At 36.4% G+C, this 19,584-nt stretch overlaps 1 protein-coding gene across 2 annotated transcripts; it reads left to right on the forward strand.

The window, feature by feature from the left end:
• The first annotated feature begins 3,034 nt into the window (after positions 1–3,034).
• Positions 3,035–18,196, forward strand: IFI44 (interferon induced protein 44). 2 transcript variants are annotated; one of them, XM_077905154.1, is made up of 9 exons: positions 3,035–3,192; positions 3,434–3,933; positions 8,938–8,974; positions 9,691–9,886; positions 10,040–10,189; positions 12,994–13,165; positions 14,205–14,305; positions 15,914–16,091; positions 16,492–18,196. In XM_077905154.1, the coding sequence occupies exons 2-9, from the start codon at positions 3,444–3,446 to the stop codon at positions 16,503–16,505; spliced, it is 1,338 nt and encodes a 445-aa protein (XP_077761280.1). In that variant the 5' UTR covers positions 3,035–3,192; positions 3,434–3,443; the 3' UTR covers positions 16,506–18,196. The 2 variants fall into 2 exon arrangements, with proteins under 2 accessions (XP_077761280.1, XP_077761281.1); XM_077905155.1 differs by having other exon boundaries at positions 15,914–16,088.
• Positions 18,197–19,584: the final 1,388 nt, after the last annotated feature.

Raw genomic sequence — 19,584 nt, forward strand, 5'->3', positions numbered from 1 at the left:
AAGTCAGAGAAAGACAAATACTGCATGATCTCACTTATCATGTGAAATCTTAGAAAGCCAAACTCGTAGAAACAGAGTAGAATGATGGTTGCCTGGGGCTGAGGGGTGAGGGGAATGGGGTCATGTAATTCGAAGGGTACAAATATCCAGTTATAAGCTGAGAATGTTCTGGGAATTTGATGTACAACATTGTGACTGTAATCAACAATGAGATATTATATACCTGAAAGTTGCTAGAAGAGTAGGTCTTACATGTTCTCACCACATGTACAAAAAAGGTAATTATTTGAGGTAATGGATGTGTTAACTAGCCTTATTGTGCTAACCATTTTGCAATATATACATGCATCAAATCATCTCATCGAATATCTTAAACTTACACAATTTTATTTTTTTTTAATTTTTTAAAAATTTTTATTTATTTATGATAGTCACACAGAGAGAGAGAGAGGCAGAGACACAGGCAGAGGGAGAAGCAGGCTCCATGCACCGGGAGCCCGATGTGGGATTCGATCCCGGGTCTCCAGGATCGCGCCCTGGGCCAAAGGCAGGCGCCAAACCGCTGCGCCACCCAGGGATCCCCAACTTACACAATTTTAATATGTCAATTATATCTTTTTGTTTGTTTGTTTTCCTGGGGATTTTTATTTATTTATTTGGTAATAAAATCCACTAGTTCTTGAGTAACACATGCAGTCTGAAAACAACTTTCTTGAGTCCTATTTATTGATTTATCTTTTAATTGTAATGAATTAATCTTGTTCACAGTTCCAAGTTGTCATTTAAATTCCAGTTAGTTAACATAGAGTGTACTATGAATTTTAGGAGTAGGATTTAGTGATTCATCCCTTACATATACCACCCAGTGCTTGTTACAAGTGCCCTCCTCAATGCCCATCACCCATTGAACCCATCTCCCTGCCTGCCTCCCCTCCAACAACCGTCAGTTCTCTATGTCTAAAAGTCTGCTTGTATCAATTATATCTTAATAAAGCTGGGGGCGAGGAAAGTAAAGTAAAAGTGGCTGTTTCTGACAGAAGTTTGTGGCATGGTACAAATTCACCCAGCATCCACCTTAATAATATACCAAGATGGTATTATGGTGAGTGGTGTGGAAGCCTGTGTCTTTTTTAGAAGGCTAAATTTAAAGATTACATGTTGCTTTTTCATAAAAAAAATGCAAGTCCACATTGAATACAACAAAGTTGATTGAGAGACTCAGATAAACCCTCAGATGCTTCAGATACCAGCTGACGAGTAATCATCTTGAAGTGACAAAACTCAATCTGACGCTAAAGCAGCTATATTGATAACAAGGCTGATAGAAGTCTTCATGGTGCTCCTAAAAGCTGTGGGAATTTGGAAGTCCCCAGATCCCATCCCAAATGTGGTGAATCTCTGGGCCGATTTAGAGAGAATAGTAGATGTAAGTAGATCTGATTTTTGCCATCAATCTGAACAAGATGGAAACTTGCATACTACTTGCAAATCTTTGCAAAACCTTTTTCTGGTGTTAGAGAAAATGCAGACTGCAGGGGCCAGCCAGACAAGAGAATTTAGGATTATGGTCAATATCCAGCTGCATGCCCCCTCCCCTTCCTTTCCCGGTACAGCTCACACAATGGATTTGAGCTCTTCCAGACTCCAGGACAGGAATGACAGCGTAAGCAAAACTGCAGGTAGAGACTGTAGGAATGGGAGTGGAGATGCAGAAGAAGAATAACAAGCTATGTTAAATAATGGTGTGAAAATATAATTTTCAAAGTTTTTAAAACAATGGATTTCTTTTTTTCTTGAGAGAAAGAGAACATGCATGCACAGGCAGGGAGAAGGGGAAGGGGCAAAGAGAGAGTGAGAGAGAAAAAATCTTAAGTAGACTCCACACCCAGCATACAGCCCCATGCGGGACTCGATGTCATCACCCTGAGGTCATGACCTGCACCCAAATCAAGAGTTGGACACTTAACGGACTGAACTACTGAGGCATCCTCCAACACAGGTCCTTAGATGGGCCCTATCACACTTCTGAGCTCATGTGGGGAGTTGGTGTCTTCCAAAAGCTCAAGAGAAGGAGAGCTGGGAATATGACTTTCTGGAAGGTGCTTGTTCATTCAAATGCCATAACTTATGGGCATAATCATTGGATTATTGGTGTGTGTAGAGGGGTGATAAGAGGGAGGTTCAAAGCTGTGTCTTAAATGCCAATTCTACAGGATCTCTTAAAAGAATATGGGCTAGGTACAGACTACCAAATGATCTCTTCGACCATCTGCATGTCTTGTATCTTTATTATTAAAGAGCTAAGCTTTTAAAATGTCCATTCCACTGATGATACAAGCAATTCGTCGAACATGAAGATCCCTGGCTTCCTTAGTGAACTGACAGTTGTTTGCCAGGCAATGTTAGACCCTCCTGCTTGAGCCTGAGTTCTTGAGACCTTCTGCAAAATGACAAAGAGTCTCCTGCTTTTCTGAGTCAGGGAACAGTGGGAACTGAGCATGGAAGGTGTTCAGATGGTGGTGACATTGTCCTCAACACTTGCTGATCTCCAAAAGCCTTACGTATTGCCTCAGTGTTCTCTGTGTGAGACTGCTGCTCCTCTGTCACAGCTAGTCAGAAGTCTCCACAGTTCTTGGCTGAAATAAATCTCAAGAAAGTTGTTTTCAGACTGCATGTCTTACTCAAGAACTAGTGGATTTTAATACCAAATAGATAAATAAAAATCCCCAGGAAAACAAACAAACAAACAAACAGCACAGGAAACAGTGGACTCTGATGAGAGGAAGTTGATAGCAGAGAAGTGGACACTTTGAGGCCTGTGTCCTGGAGCAGGAATAGACAGCACTTTTTGGTATTTCAACATAGAGAAATTGATTGAATTTCTCTTTCCAAAAAGTCACTTAAAAATCTAGTGAGCTGTTAGGTTTTCTTCTGACTTCAATTCTTTGACATTCTTAATATTTTTATTTGACTTGACTGTATATGTTGAACTGGGCCACTTTGTGCTCCCTCACAGAAGGAAGCTGGCTCCCGGCCAAGTGGGCTGGGCCTTTCTGAGTTTCATTTTCCTTTTCTCGGAGTCCCTGAAGCCTGGAGGTTGCTGAAGAATTTTCTTTCTATCTTGTATCTGCTTAGCTGTCAGGACAGAGCAGTTATACTCGGCTTCAGTACCTGTACAAATTCTACAAACAGGTAAATGACTTGCTGCTTTTCACCATTCCTAGCCACTTGCAAATAGAAGTCTTCTTTTTTGAATTGAAAAAAATAATTTAGAATGAAAAGCTAAAGATTTTTTCTTGCTATTTGATCATGCTCCATTTCTTCATCTTATGTGTAATGTAGAGTAAATAAGAGGCACAAATGTAAGCTTTGTGACAGTATGTGTTACCTGTTTTTCAATATTTAATGGAAAATATGTTTGATTTTCTACTAGATTGAGAAGTATGGCAGTGACAACTTATTTGACAAAGATGCAAGAAAAGAAGCTGCAAAGTTGTTTTGGAGGAAAACGGTTTACCCTTCTCTATAAAGCAAGTGTCCATGATTTCTCTGGATATAATGTGTACAAGAGATGCAATAACCAAGGGCCTACTGTGATGGTGATTTATAGTGGACATGATATTTTTGGGGCATATATAAAAGACAGTTACCAGGAATATGGTGACAGAGTTCCCATTGTCCTATTTGCTTTTCAAAAGAATGAAATTTCAGAATGCAAAATAGGTGCATATTCACCGTCTACATTTCTCTGTCTGTACAAGGAAGATAATTGTTCAGAATTCCTCTTAAATCTGGATGGAAAAAAAGTGACTATGAAATTAGATACAATTGAGAAACTTCAACTGAAAGTTCAAGTTTCAAATGAGAGACATCAAAAGCATCAAAAAGATCAAATTATTTCCGTTAAGGAATGTGAAGTTTTTCGATGTGAAGGTAGGTTTAATCAGATAACCTTATATAGAGTTTTCTCCTGAATGTCTGGGGGATTTTGACTCATCTCTTTAAGAAAGAATCTCCTTATCTCTGGGTGACCCAGACTGAAACCTGGCCACACATTGTTTGCTGAGACCCAACCATGGCCAAAAGTAGCATTTACAGTTTTCTGGAGTATGTTTGTGTGGGAGAAGGAGTAAGGGAGGATGAGGAAAGGTAGAAGGAGAAGGGAGAGAAAGAGAGAGAGGCAGCAAACCTAAAGATTGTTAGATTCTCTTGGAATGAAACCAAAGCTTGAACTCCTCTTGATTGGTACTAGATCCAGCAGTTTCCCATTGTATCCATTATATCAAAAGATCAAAATTAAGTTACTTATTTTTCTGCTAAAGGACATTGTTTCCAGTATTTTCTTTTATAAATAATGCTTTTGTAATGTATTTATGAATATAATTGTGCACAAAAATGCTTTTGTAATAGTAACTTCGTGGAAGTAGGATTGTTGTTTAAGAATTATTTACATTCACACTTTGATAGATACCTCTCAAAAGCTTTTATACTATCCCCAAGAGTGTTATAGAAATGCCTATTTCCCTATCTTCTTGCCACTATTTGGTAATATCAAATGTTAGAATATTTGCAATCTGATAGTCAAAGGATGGTTTCTCATTTTCTTCCGTGCTTATTCCTGATTACTAGCAAGTCTGTAAGTAGTGGCCGTTTAGATTTCTTCTCTGAAATAGTTATTAATGGCTATCCATTTAAAAGAAGGGACCCTGGGAATGATAATCCTTGAGTATTTTCATGTTCCAAACTAATTGTTTGTGGTCTTTATACTTGAATGATCATCAGAGTATATAATTTTTGGGGAAGGGCGATTTTGTAATGTTTCCACACTATTGATGTTGCTGTGGAAAACCTAGGGCCAGACTTACTTGTTTTTATTGTTTCCCTTTGGATGATTTGATCTTTCTTCCTGGCTGCCCCAAACGTTTAAAATGTTTTTTTGTTGATCTTTGGTAAATTTACCTGTCTATGTCATGATGTTGACAAACATGGATCAGTTAAGAAAACTTTATATTGAAGTATAACACGTAGGGACGCCTGGGTGGCTCAGCGGTTGAACATCTGCCTTTGGCTCAGGGCGTGATCCCAGGGTCACGGGATCAAGTCCCACATCTGGCTCCTTGCACGGAGCCTGCTTCTCCCTCTGCCTGTGTCTCTGCCTCTCTCTGTGTGTCTCTCATGAATAAAAAAATAAAATCTAAAAAAAAGTATACCCATAAACAGAGAAGTGCACAATTGATAAATGTATCAACTGACAAACTTTTGTAAATTAGACACACTAATACAGCCACTAGTGAGATGAAGAAATAGATTATTATCATCGTTTCAAAAGACTCCTTGCTGATTCTTTCAGCTTATTACCAACCCAAGTTAATTGTTGCTTTGGCTTGTGTCAACATTAATTACTTCTTGTTTCTGAATTCTGTATAAATGGAATCATATCAAAATATGTACTCTTTTCTGCTTGGCTTCTTATGTTCAATATTATGTTTGGGGGACTGAGCTAAACCAGGGATTGGTTTATAAAATAAGACCTCTACAAATCAGATATCTTACCCAGTAGTAGGTTTGGGTAATAATTTCAGGGATAAAGGCAATCAGAAATCTCAGAGAAGGCAGAAAGGGTGCAAGAATATTCTGTGTGTCTCCTAGGTCCTTGCTTTGCTTATTAGACATATGTTTCTGTATAAAAACAACAAGCAGAGTTGTTTTATGAAGTTTATGGGCCACTTTACATATTGAAGAGTGATTATGTAATGGAACCTTTATATGTCAGTGCTATGGACTGACTGTGCCACCCCCCCAAACTCATATGTTCACTGAATATGACTATACTTGGAGATGGGGCCTCGAAAGAAGTAATTAAGGTTAAGTGAGGTCATAAGAGTGGGGCCTTAATTCAAGACGACAACTATTCATATAAGAAGGGACACCAGAGAGCTTACTCTCTGCCCATGAACATATAAGAAGTGGTCATGGGAGAGCACCGTGAGATGGCTGCCCCCTACAAAACAAGAGAAGAGGCCTCAGAATGAAATTTACCTTACTGCACAGTGTTCTTGGACTTCTCAGCTTCCAGAACTGTGAGAAATACATTTCTGTTGTCCTACTTCATGGTTTGTATGGCATCTTGAGCAGACTAAGGCGGTCAGCTTACATGACAGTTCCTGTTGAAGATGTGCTCATGAATCCATAGGATTCGTATTTATTTATCCTAAGTAATCCTTAGCCAGGAACATCCTGTTAAGGACATTCAAGAGATAAGTATGTTCCTTGCAGGAGATATCATTAGTCTGTTTACCAGGAGATAAGATTCGTAGCATATTTGCAAAGGAATCAGGTTGAGTCACTTTTCTTTTTTTCCCCTCAGAGTGTTATTTGGTAAACTGAGCAAATGTATCTCAGGACAGCTGTTTAACTCCCTGCCTCCCTACTGATTCATCCATATTATGTGTTGTAGTCATTTGTTCCTTTACATTTCCATATACTTTGCCAGTGTAATGATTTCATCATCTTTCTATTTTCTTTTTCTTTCTTTCTTTCTTTCTTTCTTTCTTTCTTTCTTTCTTTCTTTCTTTCTTTTTCTTTCTTTCTCTCTCTCTCTCTCTCTCTCTCTTTCTTTCTTTCTTTTTTTTTTTTAGGCTCCATGCCCAGTGTGGAGCCCAACTCCAGGCTTGAACTCAGGACCTGTGCTGAGATCAAGTCAGGCACTTAACTGACTGAGCCACTCAGGAGCCTCTATTTTTGTTTTCTTTTGGTTTTTTAATAAAATTGCTGTTGGTAGACATTTGAGTTTTCTAGTTGGGGGCTATCACAAATAATACTGCTATAAGCATTCTTGTACATGTGTTTTAGTCCATATTTTTTAAAGAATATAAATATAAACTTTCTGGGTCATCAGATTTGTGTATGTTCAGCTTCGATGGATTCTGACAAAGTTTTACAACATAGTCCTACCAATTTCCACTGTTGCAAGCAGTATATTAGAGTTTCCGTCATGTCTGAATTTTTCCCAACACTTTTTTTTTTTTTAAATTTTTATTTATTTGTGATAGTCACAGAGAGAGAGAGAGAATGAGGCAGAGACACAGGCAGAGGGAGAAGCAGGCTCCATGCACCGGGAGCCCGACGTGGGATTCGATCCCGGGTCTCCAGGATCGCGCCCTGGGCCAAAGGCAGGCTCCAAACCGCTGAGCCACCCAGGGATCCCTCCCAACACTTTTTGTTATAATATGTAGCCATTTTGGCATGTGAGTTGTGGCATGACATTTTGTGAATTTGGTTTTCTTTGATTAGACTAGTCAGTAATTTATTTTACAGTTTAAACCAATTACTGTATTAATTTATCCTTTCTTCAATGTATAAAATTTATCTTGTGTTTTTGTTAATTCCTTCTTATATTTCTAAGGTTTGTTTCAATATTCTTTTCTGTTTCTATTTTCTATTTTCGAAAATTTCCTTCTTTCTTGTTATTAACAAAGTGTACTTTATCACAAGGTTGATATAGTGTTTATATTATTATTTTCTATATATTTACAATTTTGATTTTTAATTTCCTTTTGGATGTTAAAGTTAAGAAAGTGCTTTGTAACATCCCAAGAGGTTGCTTTTCTCTGTGTTTACAATTACACTTTTTTTTTGTTTTATTATAGTCATTGTATGTAGTCTTCAATATTTTTACCTTCCGTAATTTAAAGAGATTTTCTGGAAAGATATGGATAACCATATTTTTAAATGTTTCACATAGTATTCTTCTTTTGTAGTATAGAGAATTTCCAGCATCACTATACCTGACCCTTTCAGTTTCTGTTTTAAAGATATTATTTATTTATTTATTTATTTATTTATTTATTTGAGAGAGAGAGAGAGAGAGAGAGAGAGAAAGCAAGCATGAGTAAGGGGAGGAGGGGGAGAGAGAATCTGCAGCAGACTCTACACTGAGGGTGGAGCCCAATGTGGTGCATGGAGCCTGACCTGGGCTTGGTCCCACTACTGGGAGATCATGACCTGAGCAGAAATCAAGATTTGGTCACTCATCCCACTGAGCCAACTAGGTGCCTTTTCTTCTCTTTTTTTCTTTTTTTGCCTTTTCAATTTTAAATCAACCACAAAAGAGTGTCTCTTCACAGAAAATAAATAATTCTGTGCCTGAGTCTCATTGTTCACGTAAAGTCCTCAGCCCTTCCCTGAACGCTCACTACACTCTGATGCGGTAGGGATGAGTTCTACGTTCTCTTTGGAGCCAAGAAGAAAATCAAATGTATTGGAAGTTCCAGGAAATCCAATTGCAGGTAGCAGGGTTTTGGTTTTTTTTAAGAGTTTATTTATTTATTCATAAGAGAGGCAGAGACACAAGCAGAGGGAGAAGCAGGCTCCATGCAGGGAGCTAGATGTGGGATTTGATCCCGGGTCTCCAGGATTATGCCCTGGGCAGAAGGCAGATGCTAAACCACTGAGCCACCCAGGTATCCCACAGATAGTAGGTTTCGGAGAAACATTGGTACCTATGGGGTTTTTTTGTTTGTGTGTCTCTGTGCATTATCCTTTTCAGACCTCTTGGATTATGGAGAGTAGCTATCTTTAACTATTCTCAGTCTTTCTTTGGCCTGTCCCTGCCTTTATGCCTTGCTTCTCTGATTCAGAAAGGACCTCAGTTCTCATTTCCCGTGTTGGAGCAAGCCACACACTACCACTGAGTAATTGGATGAGAAGAGATCTGTGGACCATCTAATCTTACAGTGCCCACCTTGCCTCTAGCTCTAGACTCTCCAAAGAGATGTTAAGGAGGTTTGCCAGAATTTTCTCCACTTGCTTTCATTATACTGTGCTGTTCTTATGGAAAAGCTATTTTTGTATTTTTCCCTCGTGAAGGCATTGACATTCAGTTAGCCAGTCATTCAACAACTGGTAATTTGCATTTTTCTTTGATTATTCCCCTAGACTTACTGGACAAAAGAAACATGGAAGAGATTACTCAGTAAGTCAATGTTTTGAATGTTTTTTTATTCTGCTCATTATCTTAGACTTATTCTATTATAGGTTCTGTCAAATTGGCAGCACAGATTATAACAGATAGCTTGTGGATCATTAAGAATAAACTATAATTATAATTATAAAGCTGTTTGTGATAATACCAATGTTAAAACAGAAAGAACACCAAGTAGAGGGAAAGCCTTCCTAATGTTTTTATATACTTGAAGGAAAACCATTATTTGGCTGTATGTCTACATTATATCTTAGGCTTCTTGCAGTTACAGTTTCAACTACTTTAGGGAATTACTTTGGAAGGGCTGGCTGGTAGGTGGAGAACTTCAAGAATATGTTAGAAATTACCTACTTCCATAAACTTCAAAAGTCACATATTATGTTGTGCTTTTTGAAGTTTATTACTGATAAGTTATCTTCATACTTAACACAGTTCATATTTATTACTAGGTTTATATGATCTGCTTGCTTAAACCTGGAAGATTTTATGTCTGATTGGATTTAGTTTATAAATGTTATTTTTATTTTTTCTTCTTTTATAGTAGGATTTGAAGTAGGATAATTTCGTGTCCTTTTAACAGGAAAGCAAATTGCTACTCAAAAATAAAAAAACAATATATAAGAAAAGAAAATGAATCCTAGGAAAATTTATGATAAGTTCTTGTGATCTACCCTCAGTCAACTGTTAAAATTGTCTTGTTTCAACAGGCTCCACAAGAGCTTATTGTTTGACATAAAATCCTATAGACCATATAGAGACCTGGTTCGCCAAATACGGATTCTGCTCCTGGGTCCAACTGGAGCTGGGAAGTCTAGCTTTTTCAACTCAGTTAAATCTGTTTTCCGAGGCCACGTAACACACCAGGCTCTGGTGGGCTCTGATGCAGCCGGGGTGTCTGACAAGGTATGTCCATTCAAGGTCACTCAGTCTTTACTTCTTTGTTCTAGTTAATTAGGGTTGAAAAGTCTTTTGCTGGTTGACTTCATTACGTGAAGACTTTACCTCCATTTGCAATTTAAAAAATGTACCTTAATACTGCCTTTTTCTCCTCTGTAGTACAGGGTATATTCCATTAAGGATGCGGGGTATAACAACTCCCTGCCATTTATTCTGTGTGACTCAATGGGCCTGGGTGAGGAGGACAAAGGGCCGTGCATGGATGACATAGTCTACATCTTAAAAGGCCACATTTCTGACAGATACCAGGTATGATTGAACTAATTATTGAGAAATTATAACTGATATTTAAAATGTTTATTTTTGCTCACTATAGACAATGGCAGATGCTAGTCTAATTTAATGCATTATGATTTATTTTCTTGAACTATACTTGTTCAAGAGCATTTGTTCCTTTTTGATACTTTATTCTACAAAGAATTAAAACATCCAAAGACTCTTTTGTCAAAGCTGCCATAACAACTCTGAATGTTGTTTCATATTCAATTGCCTTTGGCTATGTGAAACAGAAATCCAAATACAGCAATTTACTCACAAAGGTAATTTTCCTTACGTAACAGGAAGTCTGAAGGTAGGCAGCTTTGGGCCAGTGTGAAAGCTCTTTGAGGTTATCAATTTCAAAGGTCAATCTGACTTTCTCTTACTGAGACCCTCAGTATGGGGTGCTTTGTGTCCCCCTAAAATTCATATGCCAAAGCCCTAATCCCCAATGTGATGGCATTACGAGTTGGGACCTTTGTTTTTTTTTTTTTTTTTTTTTTTTTTGAGTTGGGACCTTTGAAAGGTGATTAGGTCACAGGGTAAATCCCTCATGAATGGGAGTAGTATCCTTACAAGAAGTGATATAAATCTTTCTCTCTGTCATATGAGGACACAGCAAGGAGATGCCAAATCTGCTAGCACCTTGATCTTGGACTTTCTAGCCCCCAGAACTGTGAGAGGTAATTTTTGTTCTGTAAGACACCATATATGGTCATTTGTTATAACAGCTCAAGCAGACTAAGACATGTGGCTTTCATCCTTATGCTCTCAGATGTCCTAGGCGAGAGGAGAGGGGAGATTAAAGAGAAAGCCACTTTAGTCCATCATATTTTTTAAAACTTTCTAGTACTTTTTATAAACATTTAGATTTTGAATTAGTCATTAATTTATCTAGTTCCAAATGAATAGTCAATTGTGCCAACATATTTCATTGAATGTCTTTGCATCTTTTTTTTACCTACCAAATATAGGGATTGGTTTTCATATTCTCTAGTTTGTTCTTTTGTTGTATTTATCAATCCCTTTATGATATTCTTTTTATTATCATATCATTTAATTGTTTTTTAAAATATTTTATTTATTTATTAATGAGAGATGCAGAGAGAGAGGCAGAGACATAGGGAGAGGGAGAAGCAGGCTCCATGCAGGGAGCCAGATGTCAGACTTGATCCCGGGATCCCAGGATCACACTCTGAGCCAAAGGCTCACTCAACCGCTGAGCCACCCAGGTGTCCCTATTTAATTGTTTTAATACCATAGTAATCAACTATGTCTTTATACCTCACCGGACATGTCATATTCATTACTTATTTCTTGCATCTGTTTTTCTTAACATTTTCACAATATACTTTTCCAAGTGAGCTTATTTGTATTTTATTTGATTGTTTGTGTTTGATTTGTTGGTGTTTTGATTAAAATTACATTAAAATTTTATATTGAAAGTTTATTTACATCTTTGCATATCCAGTGTTTTTATCCAGAAACACAGCATGTTTTATTTTTCTATTCATGCAATGGCTTTTCATTCTTTAGTATAGCATTATCTTATAGAGGCAAAGTTTATTTTTAAATATTCTTTTTAAAAAAAACAAATTTATTATAGAGAATTTCAAACCAATGCAAAAGTAGACAAGACAATTTAAAAACTTCCCATTTACTCAGCTTCAACAATTTTTGATTCACAGCCCATCATCTGTGTCTATCCACTTTCTCCTCTCCTGTATTATTTGGAATCAAATTTAATACATTGTAACATTTTTTTAAAAAGATCTATTTATTTATTCATGAGATACACAGACTGAGAGAGAGAGAGAGACAGAGACATAGGCAGACGGAGAAGCAGGCTCCTTGCAGGGAGTCCAATGAGCGACTTGATTCCGGATCCCTGGATCACTACCTGAGCCAGAGGCAGGCTCCCAACCACTGAGCCACCCAGGCATCCCTACATCATAGCATTTAATTATAAATCATAGCAAGTACACCAAAACTATGGTCACAAATACTGAACACACCCTTAGTAGTCAACTAACATTTACCCAAACCATATGCAATTAGTTTTGGCATACTGAAATGTAGTCTAAAGTCAACTTTACAAAATAGGGCATAGTCAAAGAATCCATTTTATTTCTCTGCCCCTTCAAATACATTTTTTTTCCTTTTTAAAAATAAGCAACCATATAAAAATGTATGGTTTACTTTCCTTTTTTACTGTATAAGAAAATACTTACAGATTTGTGGTTCTTCTCTTTTTTGGGAAGTCATGAAATACTATATATATATATATATATATATATATATATATATAATTGATATATTAGAATCTTGCTACTACAAATAGCCCTGAAGTTAATAGGCTTGTACCTACATCATTTTGTATTTTTGCTAGTATACCTGTGACAGATTCCCAGCAGAGGGATTGCTAGTTTGAGAGTATATGCATCTTGTTTTGAACCACTTTCTGCCCTTGCATTCTGTGTGATCATGCCGGATTTCTTTCTGAATGTTCTCACCTCCACCTTCTCCTACACTGCTTCTATCTAGAACACTTTCTACTATATCCTTGTTCCCTTTATCAGACTAACTCCCCCTACTTTGTAGCTCCCAGATTACGTGTCCCTTTCTTGCAGAAGCTTTACTTGCCTGTGTGAACAGGCTGCTCGCTACTTACATAGACTGTCTTCCCTATTGGATTGCTAGCCTCATAATATCAGAGACTTGTATACTGCCTCATACATAGTATGTGCTCATAAATATCCATGGAATTAATATGTTGCTTTATGTTTACCTTACAGTTTAATTCCATGAAACCAATCACACCAGGTCATAGTAACTATATTGAAAACCCATTGCTGAAGGACAGAATTCATTGTGCGGTATTTGTGTTCAATATCAACTCTGTTGAACACCTCTCTTATGAGATGATGGCAAAGATCAAAAAAATTCGAAGGGAGTTGATAAAGTGTGGTGAGTCTCATTCCACTTTGCTATTAAGAGTAATTGATTAGACTATATTATAGAATGGTTTTAGAACAGGATGAGAAGCTTAAGAAATTGGGCATGTGAATCTTCTCTGGCCCATCAGTGTGGTTCAATCAAATCAAGCGCTTAATAGCTGTATGATTCTGTGTGAGTGACTTAAACTCTCTATGGTCTCAATTTCCTAATCTATTAAATTAGTATAATAATAGCACCTACCTCAGAGATTTATTATAAGGATTAAACAAATCATTATATTTGAAGAGTTTAGCACAGTCCTCACTACCTGCTATCACTATATCCTACCATGAATTTATTTACCAAAAGTTCTAGCTTTTCCCTTGGACCTTAAATGATTAGAAATGGAAAACAATATATCAGTAAGAAAAGGTGACAGGGAAGTATGATGTTAGGTAGGGAGTGGTAGTATAAAGGCTTAGGAGAAGGTAAACAGGATCAGGGAATTAGAAAAGCCCCATATTGGCTTTTCTTGGCTTTATTATCCATTCTGTCTGGGAAAGAGCCAGTTTATCACAATCTTGATTAAGTTAGAAGCATGAAATGACTTACTTGCTCATTGAATTTTGAAACCTTGCAAGGGAGGTGTGCAGAAAGCATTGTGACAGAGAGCAGTTTATTTGTGATGCTTTGACAATGCTATTTCCTCCTTCTTCTCCCCCATCTTGTTTATTAGATCTCTTTTCTCTAGTCTTCATAAAAACAATTGTTGGGACAGGACATAAGACCAGTCAACAATATTGTAGCTTAGTTTTAGTTTATCTCTTCCAAGAGGTGGTTTTATTTGAAGCCTCATTTCTTACCATGGAAAGCAATGAAGGAAATTTCCTATGTCAAAGGAATTCCATGTACTAATGAGTAGTTGAAAGGGATATTTTTAGGGGGGTGGGCCTTCCCAAATCTCTGAAATGACTCCATAGAAAGCCTGTTTTATAATTGATAGCTGATTAACTGAAAAATACTGATGTTGTCTTTAATGATCAAAGTGACATGTATCTGTTTGGTCTAGGTATAATACATGTGGTGTTGCTCACTCATGTGGATAGCTTGGATCTGATTACAAAAGGTGACTTCATAGACATATATAGATGTACACTTGTGAAGTGCAAGGTAATGAATGATGTTCCTTTTTGTAAACACATATTCTGGGATATGTCACTATAATCACCTGGTACTACTGTGTATAAAAATAAAATGGAAAAAAAATAAAATGGACACCTACAGAACTTAAGAATTAAAACAATTGGATAATTCAGATTCGTGTCCCAAGATTTAAAAATTAAATATTTATTCATCTTTACACAGACACAGATCATTCCATTCATTATAATTTAATCTAATTAGGTTCAATTCAACAAATGCTTGCTTATTTATTTATTTAGAAAGATTGTATTTGTTTATTCATGAGAGACACACAGAGAGAGGCAGAGACGTAGGCAGAGGGAGAAGCAGGCTTCCTGTGGGGAGCCCGATGGAGACCCTGGGGTTCATGACCTGAGCTGAAGGCAGACACTCAACCACTGAGCCACCCAGGTGCCTATCAACAAGTATATATTGATTGCTTTTCATACTGAGTCAGAGTGATCATCTCTAACCAGATACACAGATAATTAAAACAATTTCTCTTCACTCAAAAGCTTAGAATTTTATCAATGGAGGTGAGGAGATGGGGGGTGGGATGGGAAAAAATTGACAGAGTATGAGTATGATAAATCTCATGAAGGGACTCAAAAGTGAAAGTTTAGAGAGGAAAATATTATGTTAAGGAAGATGGGGAAGATTTCATTCCTGGAGTGTCACTGGAAAATAGCTTTCATAGAGGAGGAAAGTTTCAGGAGGTGAAGAGACAAAAAGAGGAAAAAAATTTGGGTTATGAGGATGATATATGTCAATACATCAGTGTATGAAAAGGCAGTGTGAGTGGGAAGCATGGAATCATTCAGTTTAGTGGAGGGCTGAATCCTTGTAGGAAGAGGTAAAATTAAAAAGTTATATTTGCATGGGTGACTTGACTTAATTAGGTACATTACAGGGAGCCATAGCAATTTTTTCCTCTTCTTTTAAGTTTTTACTTAAATTCCAGTTAGTTAATATACTGTATAATATTGCTTTCAGGCTTACAATATAGTGATTCAACACTTCCATATATCACCCAGTGCTCATCACAAGTGTCCTCCTTCATTCCCATCACCTATTAAATCTACCATCTGTGAGATGGGTACCATCATTACCGCATTTTAAAGATGAGGAAACAAAAGCACAGTGTTTTTGACAGTGACAAGAAATAACAGAGCCCCGTTTTGAACCCAGGTGGTTTCATTCCACAGAGAAATTAGTCTAAGCAAGAATTAAATATCATTATTAAACTAGTCTAATAAAAATTGACTAATCATGAGAATACTTATAATTGGAAACAGGGAAATTACAGACTCCAGCGTAAGAGTATTAAAAATGCTTCAATTTCAAAGTTATCTAATAAAACTATTAGTTATTCTTCGTTTCTAATTCACGTGGAATCTGTTGTGTGTATTCTCGATGAAAATTAATAGCGATACTGAAGATTGACTTGTGAAGCTCTTTAAGAAAGTATTTATGGGACTAGATCTCTATCCTCATTTCCCCAACAGGTATACTATTGCCAAGCTCCTGCTTTTTGTCACTGCTTTCACAATATATATTGACCTAAGATAAGTCTTTGTCACTGTTTCTGTTTTGCAGTTAGAGATGGTCCACAGAGAACTTGGATTTGCTCTTTCTGACATCTTGGTGGTTAGTAATTATACCTCAGAGTGGGAACTGGAACCCGTAAAGGACCTTCTGATTCTCTCTGCACTGAGACAGATGCTGTGGGCTGCAGATGACTTCTTAGAGGATTTGCCTCCTGAGAAAACAGGTAGTTGTATTTGGTGGTATAGACACTTGAAAGTGTCAGCTCTATGGCTACCCCCTGCTTGGATCTATTGTTCACAATGTTTCTCAAATTCTCTCGACAATACATGCTGCACCAGTTCAATCAAAGATCAGATAGAAGTTTCAATCTATACTAAAATCTTATTTTAGTTTGTAAGAAATCAGATTAGAATATGCTATCCTCTTTGTTCTCTCTCACTTGCAAACAACGAAGAAACCCTCAAGCTACTACTGATCCTACCATCTTGGTTTCTCTCCTTCATAGAGCATGCACTTCCAAAGTCAGGGTTGGTTGGTTTAGACACCCAGTAACCCAACGTTCCCCTTCCTTCTGGTTTCTTTTCTCTAAATAATCCAGTAATAATATTTTGTTTCTCTTTTCTCAGAGAAAAGGAAGTAAAAGAAGGAAATAAATATGTGACTCCTTCACATACTAATAATTTTAATCTCATCATAGAAGAGCAAAAACTGAGAAATAAGAAAACAGGAAAAATAGAAGTAGCTGAAACGGAAGGGGCATATTTTATGTATATCTGGAATGAAGATGGATATACGAAATTGTAATACCTGCAAATAACTAGGAACAATGGGCTTTACAGCTATTAATGGTGAAAAAAAATGATTATAGTTTCTTTTGGATTTATGTTCTGTATCTGTGAAAAATGAAGGTTTCTTCTTACAAAACCTGTTACCTTAAGTGTGTGTGTGCTTTTAGCAAAGTTTATTTTAATATAACTTGTCAGCATATTTTGATCTTCACCCACGTCATCTTAATTTTGCCTTCTTGTTTTATTTCTAAAGCATTTGATCTTCTCTTTGGGTCTCCAGTCAATGTTGTATTCTTTAACCTAAGGCCATGTTTTTGTTTGTTTACTATCTAAACCCTTTTCCAGGATGTGACAATTAATATTGATAAGAATTCTAGAGAATTAAAACTGACTATAGTTTGATTTTCTGCCAATTACGACTATTTTAGTTACAAGTGAAAAGACTCAACCTGAATTATACGAATAAAAAATAAACCATAGAAAAGGCTGGGATTGAACAGAACTGCCTCAGATGGTTGTATCTATAGATTCAAAATCTATCCTCTCTTTCTCTCTCTTGCAGACATGCTCTCACACCCACACCCACCCACACCCCCACACACAGACTCTCTGGTTCCTTCTTTGTGTCTATTGCTGTCATTTTCTCAGGCTAGCATTCTTGATAAATCTTAAGCCATCTGAACCCAAGCTTCAAGTTGACATTTATTCAGTCCCAGTCCCAGGACCCAAAAAGGAAGAGGGCTTTTCTTTTCCAGTTTCATTATGAAATATTCCAAAAAAGGACTGCAATTGATCTAGTTTGAATCATATGCTGAGCCTATAGGAACAATCACTTTATCTCCAGAAGAGGGAGAAATATAATCATCCTACCTTGAGTCATACTTGCCCAGGAAGAGTGATTTGTTATTAGAAGCAGGCAGTTAATCATGGACATGGCCGCTGTTGTATTAACTCAGCTGGAGACACACCTCAATAAGTATCTCACAGATTCAGAATATTTTGTATCTAGTTTCTCACTTAAATTATAAAGAAAGTCTTATCAATAGGTCTAAAATTGTTAACAATTACTTTAAAAAAGCTATTTATTAATATATATGCATAAAAAGTACAGAGTTCATGGCTCAGTACATTTTGATAGACTTAACACATGAAACTAGAACTCAGGTAAGAAACAGAACATTCTAGAATATCCTAGAAGTCCCTCATCTAGCCACCTAGGATATCCACTACTCTGGCTGCTAATTGCATAGATTGGTCTTGTCTCTTTTATCACTTACATAACATCATGCACTATTTACTCTTGGATCTGACTTCTTTCATGAGATTGTGTATTTGTTTGATTCCTATTATTGTACATAAGTAAAGATAATTTAATCTTATCTCTCATGTTATTGTGATGTTAATGGGCAGTTCTAATACTTTCCTTATAGGTCAACATGTATGTTGTGTTAAGCATTTTTCTGATTTATAACTACATAGAAATAAACCATATGACTTTGGGTCTTTCCAGTTTTGTATGATAATAAATATTCCATAATGGGAACATACTCTATTTCAGTTTGTAAATATACCTTGGAAATGAGAAGTAGCATCATGAATAAGTTGATATTATCCTAAAATTTATGGAGTAGTGTAAAGGGTTAAACATAGTCAAGATGTTCTTAAAGAATGAAGTGGGAAACCAGGCATAAAGAGACATATTAAGAAATGTAAGTTGACTTTGGTGCATTAATAAATTAATGGAACAGAATGGAGAGTCCGGAAACAGACTCAAACATGTCTGGACATTTGTCCTGTGATAAGGTTAGCATTGCAGATGGATGGAAAAATAACAGACAGTTCATAAATGGTCTAGTCAATTGGTTTGGGGAAAAATAACAGTGAATCCTTCACATTATACACAAAAGTCTACTTTAGGTGAACTAAGTACCTATGTGCTAAAGGGCATTGAGAAGATAAAATAGAAGGGTACTTTTTATAATGGGGGTAATAAAATATTTCTTATGTCATATTTATTAAACAAGATACAAAAAGCTTAATCTCAAAAGAGATTGAAAATTCAACTACACTGAAATCAGTAATTTTTGTATTCAACAAATCCCATTAAGATAGTGAAAAGACACCGCAAAATGTGGGAAAACATATGACTAGCAAAGAACTAATAAAAGGATGTACAAAGTAATCCTACAGGTCTAGAAGAAAACTAAAACATAACAGAAAATGAACCAAAGACTTGAGAAGGAGCTCTAAAGAAAAAGGAAATTCAAATATCCAGTACAGAAGAAATGTGTTCTATATCATTAGTAATAATTAAAAAATCCAAGCTAAAATAATTTGATTCTTTTTTTATGTTTATTGAGATTTAGTTGACATATAAAATATGCATATTTAAGGTGTAAAATTGAGTGATTTTTGACATATGAATATACCGTAAAATGATCTTGACAATCCAGGTAGCAAATATTTCTATCCCTCCCTCCAAAAATATTTACATGGGGCCTTCATAATCCATTCTCTTTATTCCACCTCTTGTTCTGATCCTCAGATGATCGCTGGTCTGTACTCTGTCACTGTAAGTTACTTTTCATTTTTTAGAATTTATATATATGAAATTGTACAAAATATACCCTTTTGTGTCTGGCTTCTTTTATTCAGTGTGTTTTGAGATTCAACCCTATTGTTGCATGTAACAATAGTTCTTTCTTTTTTTTGAGTGGTATTTCATGGTGTGAATATACTACATTTCTTTATCCATTCATCTGTTAACAGACTTTTGGATGGTTTGTGGTAAAGTTCAAGATATGCAGACAGACCTGATGAGCTAGCAATTTGACTCTCAGTTATGTATCTTAGGGATACTTTTATGTGTGCACCTGAATACATGTATAAGAATTTTTGTAGTAGCATTGTTCATCATAGTCCCAATTGGAA

This window comes from Canis aureus, chromosome 8 (genome assembly GCF_053574225.1).
Source record: "Canis aureus isolate CA01 chromosome 8, VMU_Caureus_v.1.0, whole genome shotgun sequence".
Lineage (NCBI taxonomy): Eukaryota > Metazoa > Chordata > Mammalia > Carnivora > Canidae > Canis > Canis aureus.

Bases quoted from the DNA above. Each gene is read 5' to 3' on its own strand.
- IFI44 (XM_077905154.1), top strand. From the start codon at position 3,444: ATGGCAGTGACAACTTATTTGACAAAGATGCAAGAAAAGAAGCTGCAA. The intron at 13,166-14,204 runs GTGAGTCTCATT...TGTTTGGTCTAG, and splicing joins AAGGGAGTTGATAAAGTGTG to GTATAATACATGTGGTGTTG. The intron at 14,306-15,913 runs GTAATGAATGAT...TCTGTTTTGCAG, and splicing joins GTACACTTGTGAAGTGCAAG to TTAGAGATGGTCCACAGAGA.